The following is a 10,995-nucleotide window of genomic DNA, read 5'->3' as shown; positions in this document are numbered from 1 at the left end:
GAGTGGCTGGCTGGCTGTCTTTGTGTGTGTGTGTGTGTGTGTTTGTGAGGGAGTAGTGTTATATCTGTCATTCTGCTTCAGGTCAGTGCCTCACCTCTTGCGCTCTTGCATTTCAGGTAATGGAGGAATTTGCAGCGCCAACCCCCTTCTCTACGTGGAAATGATTTTAACAGGCTGTGCTTCAACGCAGGGATACTCTTAAAACGGGGAACACAGAACTGGACTACTGAAAGCTCCTTAGACACACACACACACACACACACACACACTCACACATTAATATCCACACAAAACCTGTTTTTTAGAACTGTTGCACCCTTTCTTGTGAACCGTGTTCTTTTTTTTTATTTTCTGGACAGACAAGCAGGCACTACTTTCTTTTTTTTTTTATTTTTATTTCCGCACGTACACCCAAACACACTAAAACACCGCCACCATGCCGAGCTCAACCATCCGCAGGCAGATGAAAAACGTGGTGAACAACTATTCCGAGGCGGAGAAGAAGGTCCGCGAGGCCACCTCCAACGACCCGTGGGGGCCTTCCAGCTCGCTCATGTCCGAGATCGCGGACCTCACCTACAACGTGGTGGCCTTCTCCGAGATCATGAGCATGATCTGGAAGCGGCTCAACGACCACGGCAAGAACTGGCGGCACGTCTACAAGGCGCTCACCCTGCTGGACTACCTGATCAAGACAGGCTCGGAGCGCGTGGCGCTGCAGTGCAAGGAGAACATCTTCGCCATCCAGACGCTCAAGGACTTCCAGTACGTGGACCGCGACGGCAAGGACCAGGGCGTGAACGTGCGGGAGAAGTCCAAGCAGCTGGTGTCGCTGCTGAAGGACGAGGAGCGCCTCAAGGGCGAGCGCACGCAGGCGCTCAAGACCAAGGAGCGCATGGCGCAGGTGCCCACCAGCGTGGGCAGCAGCGCCAGCTTGGGCAGCATGGGCGTGGGCCGAGGGTCCAGCCAGCCCAACCTCTCCACCAGCTACTCGGAGGAATACGGCAGGTCGGAGGGATCGCCCGCCTCCTACCATGGATGTGAGTATAGCCCTGAGGCATTGCTGTGTGTGTGTGTGTGTGTGTGTGTGTGTGTGTGTGTGTGTGTGTCTCTTAATAATGGAGATTGGATGGGTGGGGGGGTGGGTTTAATCATATTGACTAAGTTGACTTATTCTATAAATGTGAGGCAAGTAATGATCAGTTGTCTGTCTGCTGTCCCTACTGGACCTGTATTAGTGAAATTGTGTTGTGACGCAGTGAGGGGGCGGTTTGACGAAAAAGTGTGCAAGACGCCTTTGAAATGTCTGTGCTGTGTGTTTGATGTTTTGTTGTGCCTCTTGGTGTGATGGAGGAATGTGTGTGTGTCCACACAACTCAGGCCGAAGGGACGAGCCAAGAGAATGAGTCTGTCTTTAATCCAGCCCTCGGGGCAGGGCATCCTACAAGGACACGCACGCACACACACACACACACACACACACACAGACATGAGTACAAGGCACACATACAAACACAGACATGAGTATTTTAAGCCAGTCGCCTGTTGTTTTCAGCCAGTGATGGCAGACTGGATTGTCAGTCCTCCGTGCCTCAAAGCAAGTGTCTGAGCACTCTCTGTGATGTGTCAATCTGTGATTGATTGAGCTCATCTGACTTGTTTCCCATCACATTAGTTCTTCAGACAAAGATAGAGATCATTCCACGTGAAATCAACAGAGGCTTTCTGCCTGACCGTGCTTGATTTGCTTCATACTTAATGTAAATAATGTTATTGTACCCCGATTTCATTGTCATTGCAACATTTAAATTCTTGATCATCTTTAGGTTCTGAGATACAGAGACTTCAAAAAGAGGGGGTGTGTCATGTTTTGGCAACAATAGTTTTTGCATTAAATTAAGGACATTTCCATAAGTCTTTACTTTTGATCTTTTTAATGCTAGGTGCTATACATTTTCAGGTATTGTTGTACACTATTAGATGTATTTCACCTCTAAAATAGTTGTATATTTGCGAAGGGATTGCTGGCTGAAAATTGTATTTATTTAGAGCAACCTTTGCAAAGTCACTGTTGCATACATGTCTTGGTTTCCATGTAACAGGGCTTTATTGCCCCCAAGCTCCATGTCCATCGGCTCCATTGAGTATTTTAACCTTATTTTAATCATCCTATATGTGACAGTCAGGTTTTGCAGTGAAATTAGGACCACAACCCATTTTCAAAGCTTCCATATTCCAGAAACTTAAGAAAATACAATCTGAAAAATGTGCAAGCTATTTGTTTACATAAAGTATGAAGCCAATCCAAGATGGTCAGTTGGTAAAATGTTCTAAAATCTGTTGATTTGATATGGAATTAGGCTTGAATCACATTGAATTCATTGAAGACCCTTACACTGAAATCGAGAGACAGATCTTTGCTCCAAAACCTCTCTCAGAAGCAGTCCCCTTGCGGTATCCCAGAATAAACTGTTATTTGTGGACCTGAAACAATGTAATCCTTTCTAGTGCTAAGCCATGACTCTTTCCCTGGCCACCATAGTCTGGAATACCCCCATGGCCACTGCAGTGCCTGGAATATGGCTGTTGGTTCAGCTGGGCCCTAGAGTCCCCCTCCCAGGGCTGGTGTGTCCTCCACGGACTTGCTTGCGTCAGGCAGGCTCTCTAGACCAGTAGCTGCACAGGCTAATCCTTTAATCTGCAGTGCTAGGGGAGACTGTGTCTAGTGGTCTGGCTCTAGGGGAGTGGGGGGTGGAACACCTTTAGCATGTCAGCTGGTTGTGCGCTCCCTCCCTGTGTTGGCCCGGGCCATCCCTGTGATTTGTAGCTCTTCCCCCCCCCTCCCCCCACGGCTCATGAAAACGGGAAGTGCGTACACGTGTAGATATGAGCCTCGGATGCCTAAAGCAGGCCTCTGCTCTCTATACACCATCTTCCCCTGTACTGCAAAAAAAAAAAGAGCACATTCCTGAACCCCCCGAAGACACGGTGCTCTCTCTGCTCTGGGTCACTGTGCTGTTCCAAACGGGAGGAAGGAGGATCACCCCCCCCCCCCACCTCATCTCCAGCAGACACACACATGACCCCAACCCCCACTTCCTTCTCCGAAAACCAACCCCCCCCACCGTCCCCCCCCCCCCCCCCCCCCCCCCCCGGCTCCCTACATGACAAAAGAATTTGGTAATCTTTCTCGGTGAGCCACGCCACAGATGTCTCCCAGGGTTTGGCCATACGCAGGAGGGCTCTCAGTAGGAGATGATCACGGCAGGAAGACGGGCCGGACCAAAGCCTTGATTTACCACTTCAAATGCACACACACACACACACACACACCCACTTCAAATGCACTCCCAAACACGGCCGCTTCAACTGAATTATGCAGGAGGAGAGTGGGAGCAGAGTTTGAGTTGGCTCTGGCGTTCAAACTCGCCCCTAAGATCTGTGAATGGAGTTCAACAAAACACAGAGCGAGAGAGACGGAGAGAGAGAGTGCCGAAGTTCTCCCTGCACAACTTTTGGCTTTCCTTCCTCCTTCGTGCAGCTCCCGAGTGCGTGTGAGAGGGGGAAGTAGATTGCCTGTGACAGCACTTTGGCAGTTGGTGTGGGGGTGGGGTCTGCGAGTGGATTGTTGGGATGGTGTGGGGGGGGGGGGGGGGGGGGGCTGGGGGGCTGGACGGAGTGGGTTCATTGGGAGGTGTTATTGTTGGCTCGGGTGTGTGTGTGTGTGTGTGTGTGTGTGTGTGTGTGTGTGTGTGTGGTGCGTGTGTGTGTGTGTGTGTGTGTGTGTGTGTGTGGTGCGTGTGTGTGTGTGTGCGGGCTTTAATAGAAGTGGATGGAGCTGAAACGGAAGTGCAAGCAGCTGAGTCATTAACAAAAGAGAGGGAAGGTTGGAGGGGAGGAGAGGGGTGAGCCCTACTGGAAGAAAGACTGGGGTGTGTGAACGCTGGAATTTTCAGCATTCCTGCAGAAGTTTCCGGGTATTGTTTTGCGAATGGGGTTATGGTTACAAGACAGTCTTTTGGGAGAGGTAAAAAAAAAAAGAAAGCTGTTTTGGCACGGGCCTTCATTTTTTATTTTCGTGGTCTGATCTTATCAGGGTTTCTCTTGCTCTGTATACCAAGCACGGGGAAACTCCACAGAGTAGGGTCAGGCATTTGCAGCGGTGCTGGAAAATTACAGAGTTCAGGACTACTTCCACTTCCTCCTTACAGAGCCAGCCATGTTTTTCAAATGCTTATTGTGGCAGTCATGGTAGTTCCTCTCTCAGACCCTTATTGCTGTAATGGTTAAAAGGTTAAAGGAAGTTTTAGCCTATCTTAGCATTTCTTCATATCTAGAGGAGCAATCGGTAGGTTAAGTCAACATTTTGGCAACTTTTTGGTCTGTTTTTGAACACAACATGTGTGGCCAGTCTTGATTTACAGGGTTGCCTGTCGTCTGTGTGTCACTTCCCCCTTTTTTTGTGTTCAGCCCATATAAGGTGAGGTGCCATGGAACATGGAATGCCGTGAAGAAGGCTCAGTGTTCTTGGTTCAGCAGACAAAGCTTGCTCAGTCAGATAGATCAGCTGCTATGTTTAGTTATGCCTCCGCCTGCTACCGTGGGAACCCAAGAATCAATCGAGTCAAATTGTGTGGCCTCGATACAGGTGGGCAATATTGTGGAACAAAAATGTGCTTATCTAGGCAACAGTTGTTTCTGTTTGAGAAGTTGAAACTGTGTGTGTGTGTGTGTGTGTGTGTGTGTGTGTGTGTGGTGCCGTTGCTTGGAGACGCCTTGCTGGCGTTATGGAAAGCAGCTGATGGAAACACCTGCAGTACTTGGCTGCCACACACACATTTACCGACAAGCCGCCTCCACAAACCTCCGCTCCACTTCCCCTGCCATCGCATAAGTGCAAGAAACACGTGCAACAGTCTGGGCTGGCTTCTGTTGCAAGTCCTCCATCACGTAGCATTTTTTCTTTAAGGAGTTGAAAGTTTAAATATAGGCTCACTGTGCTTTCACTGAGCTCTCAGTAGTAGTTCATCTCCTAAGGACATCTTTACAATGCCGCTTGTGCTGAAGCAAAGCCTCTTTGATCAGCTGGCAGAACACACACACCTGCAGGCAAAGAAAGACCATCAGCTGTATGTGATGGCTCTGGCAGGCATAGACGGCCATCTTTCAAACGGAGGGCCCCCTTCTCTCTCCCAGTCTGTACAATGGGCCAAAATGCAACCTTGAATCGTAATGACTAAAGGCTAGATAAATTGAAGAAAATCAACAGATGAATTACCTTCGCTATTTGCTTTATTAGAGTAAAAGCTATTAATGGTCACAATTTTGACTTTCTATGAGCAATGCAATAGTCAATGCAGCTTGCATTTCAACATAAAATGGATGTGTAAAAAAAAAAAAAAGTTTTTTTTTAAATTACAAAATCGATTTTAAATCGATAATCGATAATCGATTTTAAATCGAATCGTTGACCTGAATCGATTTCGAATCGAATCGTGAGGTGCCAAGAGATTCCCACCCCTAGTCTGTACAATGGGCCAAAATGCAACCTTGAATCCTAATGACTAAAGGGTAGATAAAGAGTAAAGGAGAGAGATAAAGACTTGCTCACAGGGAGTTTCCTAGAGGGAACTAGACCGAGTGTGAAGTGTGTGAGGTCAGACTCATACACTCATTTGGACAATAACAATTTCTGATGATTATCTGTCGCCTAGTGCTCTGTCGTTGGTCTAAACAGTGATGACGAGAAGGACACTGACCCTGGTGTGAGGCGTTCTCAAGGAGATAAAAACAGGGCCTGTGAAAGTAAAGCGGGTGAAGTCATTTATAGACGGCCTCCGCTGAACCTGGTCTTCGTAATCTGTGGCGTTGGCTGCACTTTGCCTTTGACTCACACCCCAGCTATTCTTCTAAAAGGAGAGGTTGGGTACGAGGAGACACCCATGACGTTTCACAACCATGCATTATGTCTCATCTTTTCACGCCCACGCACTGCTGTTTAAAATAATTTACATTTTTTAAAACAATTGCCTCTGACCTGGTTCTCACAGTATCAAAATGCTCACATGGTTCCTTTTTTGACCACATGCCAATTTCACAGCACCCATACCCATTCCATGATGGTCCTTCTCTGGCCATCCCAACCCCCAGCTCACATACAGTTACACTCTTGGAAAGCACAGTCCTCCACAGTCCCACAATGCCTGAAATGGAGTGTTGGCAGGTGACGTGATGCTGGTGGGTTGGGGACCGGGGGAGGATATTGATTTCTGTTCTGAGAGACAGGGGTGACTGATGAGGCAGCTTTAACAGGCCTGAGCTGTGCCCCGGCCACAGATACAGTCCCCCCCCCTCCCCTCCTCATCCATCCCCCCCTCCTCATCCATCCCTCTAGGGCTGTCTGCAAACGTCTCGGAACGGAATTGCTCCCAGATCTTTTCCCCTTTGGTTTTCCTTTTACCTTTTTTGAAATACTTGATCTTCTTTATTGTTTTCATCATAGACAGTGTGCACATGGCCTCACTCACTCACTCTTTTTTTTTTCTGTCTTTTACACACACACACACACACACACACACACATATGAACGTACACTTTCTTCCTCTCGCCCTTTCTCTCTCTCTCATAAACAGATGTCTACATGAGTGGGGACCCAGTTCTGTCGTCTGTCATTTCTCTCTCTCTCTCTCTCTCTCTCTCTCTCTCTCTCTCCCCCCCCCTCTCTCTCTCCCCCTCTCTCTCTTCCCCTCTCTACCCCTCTCTCTCTCTCTCCCTCCCTCTCTCTCTCTCTCCCCCCCCTCTCTCTCTCTCCCTCCCTCTCTCTCTCTCTCTCTCTCTCCCTCTCTCTCTCTCTCTCTCTCTCTCTCTCTCTCTCTCTCTCTCTCTCTCTCTCTCTCTCTCCCATAGAAGTGCACTGTAATGGTACACCACCACCCACCCCCTTCCCTAGCTTCCTCTCCTTTTCCTTTCCGGTAAAATCCATCAAAGCCAGTGGCCAAGCAGAGAGAGAGAGAGAGAGGCTAAGCTTGTCCAGCACCTTCTTCCCCCTCCTGTGTGTGTGTGTGTGTGTGTGTGTGTGTGTGTGTGTGTGTGTGTGTGTGTGTGTGTGTGTGTGAGACTGTGGTTTTACGAGAGTTTAGTGTGCTTAGCCTTTCCCATTGTACTTTCCCTTGGGTGTGAGTATTTCTGCACACATGGACATGTGTGGGAGTGTATTTTGTGTCTTTTGCCCAGCTGGCACTGATCCCCCTTGCCCTCCATATGTTTGTGTGTGTTCTGCCTGCCCCCTCTGGTTGTGGGTGTGTGTGTGTGTGTGTGTGTGTGTGTGTGTGTGTGTGTGTGTGTGTGTGTGTGTGTGTGAGAGAGAGCGTTTTTGGGTGTGTGTGTGTGTGAGAGAGCGTTTTTGTGTGTGTGTGTGTGTGTGTGTGTGAGAGAGCGTGTGTTTGTGACAGCGTGTGTGTGTGTTGTCTGTCCGGTCCACCCTGTGTCTCCCTGGGCTCTGAGCCGCCCTGTGTGTTTATTTCAGGGCCACCAGCACATGGCCACTCTCCCTTAATCCAATAACACGCCAGAGGAGCTCCGGCCTCCATTGGTGCCTCCATTGGTGCAGCCCCTGGGCTTCTAATCAGCGGCCGCTGCTGCCTGCTCAAGCCTCTGCCACATGCAGGAGTGCTCCACGTTGGACAGACCCCCCGTGCACTCTGGCTCTACTATGCTGTTTACAGTCTATTGTCTATTTAATGCTCTTTGACTTACATCTCTCTCTCTCTCTCCTCTCTCCTCTCTGTCTCTGTCTCTCCTCTCTCTCCTCTCTGTCTCTGTCTCTCTCTCTCTCTTTCTGTCTCTCTCTCTGTCCCTCTCTCTGTCTCTTTGTCTCTCTGTCTCTCTCCCTCTCTCTCTCTCCTCTTCTCTCTCTCTCTCCTCTCCTCTCTCTCTCTCCTCTTCTCTCTCTCCTCTCTCTCTCTCTCTCTCTCCCCTCCTTCACCTTTCTCCTCTCTAATCTCATGTATCTGCCACGAGTGTTCTTGGCTCACTCGTATCCCTCGCACTTGTCATCGTCTCAAGCAGGAAACGGCCCCAGATTGGCATAGCACTGCTTTCCCCAACCAGTCCTCTCGCGCACTCGTTCCTAATTTATCCTTTTAATGGAACACTTTCTTTTATCCGTTGTGTCACTGGCACGAGGCTCGACCCGACATGACCCGGTAGCTTGTCGGGTGCGTTCAGAGAGAGAGAAAGAGAGAGAGGGTCATGAAATGTCTGATGTGCGTTCCTGGCAAAAATGCTGACGCTGTTGACATCGGTTAATCGGAAGCAGGCAGACCTGGAAAGAGGAAGCGGTGAATTACGGCCCAATGCCTCGAAACGCCCTCTGGCTCACCCTTCCAGTAAGGGACGCTCGCTGTCCTGCGGTTGATGTAGTGTTGACCACCCCCACCCCACCTCACCTCAGCTCCGCTCCGCAGAGGTCAGCCATGATGGAAATCTCTCCAGGGATCTGACCACGCCCCAGAGACTGGGTGGAGCACTGTGCTTATGCAGTGGCTGATGGCTCTGAAAGGAGGTGATGAGAATGAGGAGGTGTATGAGGAGGAGTTGCTAATATAGGAAATAGTGATTTATATGTGGTTGACTGTGGCGTAATGGAAGACCTCATTGTGTGTGTGTGTGCGTGTGTGTGTGTTTGTGTGTGTGTGAGCGAGCGAGACAGATTATAGTGTGTGTGTGTGTGTGTGTGTGTCACAGATAATAATGTGTGTGTGTGACACGGTGGTTGAGTCACCACAGATAATAATGTGTGTGTGTGTGTGTGTGTGTGTGTGTGTGTGTGTGTGTGTGTGTGTGTGTGTGTGTGTGTGTGTGTGTGTGTCACAGATAATAATGTGTGTGTGTGTGATGGTGGTTGAGTCACCACAGATAATAATGTGTGTGTGTGTGTGTGTGTGTGTGTGTTTCAGCCACGTCTCCTAATGCAGGGTCGGAGCTGGAGCAGGCGCGGCCCCAGACCAGCGGAGAGGAGGAGCTGCAGCTGCAGCTGGCCCTGGCCATGAGCCGAGAGGCAGCCGAACAGGTAACACACACCTCCTCACACACCGGCTCCCTTCCGGACACACCTTAATACACACCTTAACACACACCTACACACGACTATTGGCTCACACAGAGTGACGTGTTTTCAAAAAGTCGTGTTCGAAAAGACATGTTTTAAAAAGTCGTGTTCGAAAAGACGTGTTTTAAAAGGTCGAGGACCATCAGGATCATTCAGCAGTCTGATGGATAACTCGCCACTTGTGTAGTCCAAATAAAATGAGCTACAATGTAACTAAGCATACATCCTCATTTCTGTGGACTAGTGTAATCAGTTGAAATAACTTTGATTTCACCACAGACTCAGTCTTTAAGTATTAGATTAGTATTACCAGTGGCCAAATTAGACTACATTGAAATGACCTCGGTCAATACACTTTGCAGTTTGCTTTTGACTCTCTCTCTCTGAAATCGTAGTGTGGAGTTTAATAATGCAGCCAGCAACCTTCTAAAACAGAGATGGATTTTGATGACATTGTTGGCATACTTATTGTCATCTTATTGGAGAGGATTAGCCACAGCTCAATTGTTTGTTACTCATCAGGTGTTTTGCAAAAATATCGATAAATCGCTTTGTAAAATGTGTCAGATTTGATATTGATCTATAGAATTTCTGTTTCATTGAAAAATGTAATCGGATTGAATCGTTAGCTTGTGAATCGGAATTGATTCAAATCCTTGCGTCAATGCCAGTACCCAGCCCTACACTGGAAGTAGTGTAATGTAATTTGGACATATTCAGTGACATTTTGGACTGGCAGGCTAGGCAGCACACCTTCTTGTGTCACACTATGACACTCATTCACACACACACACACACACACACACACACACACACACACATTATGACACTCGTTCTTCCACATGAGTGTGAACCCCCTCTCGTGGGCAGCGGAGGTGAAACCCCCTTTCATCGGTGTGTGAGAAATTAGATCGTGCTGATAGTTTCTCACAAGAACATTGATGTAGGTCACACATCGGTAGCAGTAAAATGCGTTCTCTGGAAAGAAGCTGATGCCTATGCTTTGCGACATAGGTTAATTGTAATAGGCTATTTTGGTAACTGTTGTGAGATAATGGTATTGTTGGTCACCCCCCTGTGAGTTTTAGTGGTAATGTGATGGCCTTCAAGACAGAAAATGTAACAATTTTCTGAAAATGCACGCTTGAAAGTTGATGTGTACTACAACCAAAAATGTTGGTGTGGTGTGATAAAGTTGTACCCTCCACCCTCAAACATCCAGGCTCTTCCTCAGCTGGGTTCGACCTTGTACTGTATGACCACCTCACCTCCGATCCATACGCTGCTAGAATGTTCCGTGGTGTATTCCCAGAGCGGGGGGCCCCACTGCTGATGCTTGACTCTGAAATATGACGTTTATCGGCACAGACCCGGACAGCCTTCCTTAGAGGAAGAGAGGAAGCACTGGAGATCCGGCGCTCCTCCGCCAATCTGTGTGTTTATGCTCCTTGATTACAGATTAGAGGATCCGCCAGGCAGGCCTGCTTCCACGCCCCCCCCCCTCCACACACACCCCCTCAGTGGGGTTTGGAGAAGTGTGTGTGTGTGTGTGTGTGTGTGTGTGTGTGAGGGGGACGGGGGACGACTGCTTGAGTGTGCTGGTGTGTCGGAGATGTCTGGTTTCTCCCGTGGTTCCGTGCAGGATTGCTATCCTGCCAGTGGTCTGTGTTTATAAAGCCACGTGTGCTTGTGTGGGCATGTGTCGGGCTGAATTGTCATGTTGCATGTTGTGTTTATCTCATGTTTACATAAGGCTTGTGTTTGCATATACTGTATGTTTGCCTTAGTACATCTTTTGTATGGAGTGTGTGAAGTAAGGCATGTGTGAATTGTTATGGAGTTTCTGCGTATACTGTACGTGTGTGTGTGTGCGTGAGAGAATGTCT

At 48.6% G+C, this 10,995-nt stretch overlaps 1 protein-coding gene across 1 annotated transcript in view; it reads left to right on the top strand.

Annotated features, from left to right (window-relative positions):
* Window positions 1-370: 370 nt before the first annotated feature.
* epn2 (epsin 2) overlaps window positions 371-10,995 on the top strand; it is a gene marked incomplete at its 3' end in the record, with an annotated part of 22,955 nt that continues 12,330 nt past the window's right edge. Inside the window, exons 1-2 of the mRNA XM_080856713.1 lie at window positions 371-1,040; window positions 8,958-9,070. Of these exons, the coding sequence (XP_080712839.1) occupies window positions 437-1,040; window positions 8,958-9,070 (717 nt within the window). The 5' untranslated portion in view covers window positions 371-436. The remainder of the gene's footprint in view (window positions 1,041-8,957; window positions 9,071-10,995) is intronic.

This window comes from Sprattus sprattus (assembly GCF_963457725.1).
Source record: "Sprattus sprattus genome assembly, chromosome: 18".
NCBI classification, from domain to species: domain Eukaryota; kingdom Metazoa; phylum Chordata; class Actinopteri; order Clupeiformes; family Clupeidae; genus Sprattus; species Sprattus sprattus.
The sequence above is the reverse complement of the archived record's forward strand: the minus strand, read 5'-3'. Positions and strand labels throughout refer to the sequence as shown.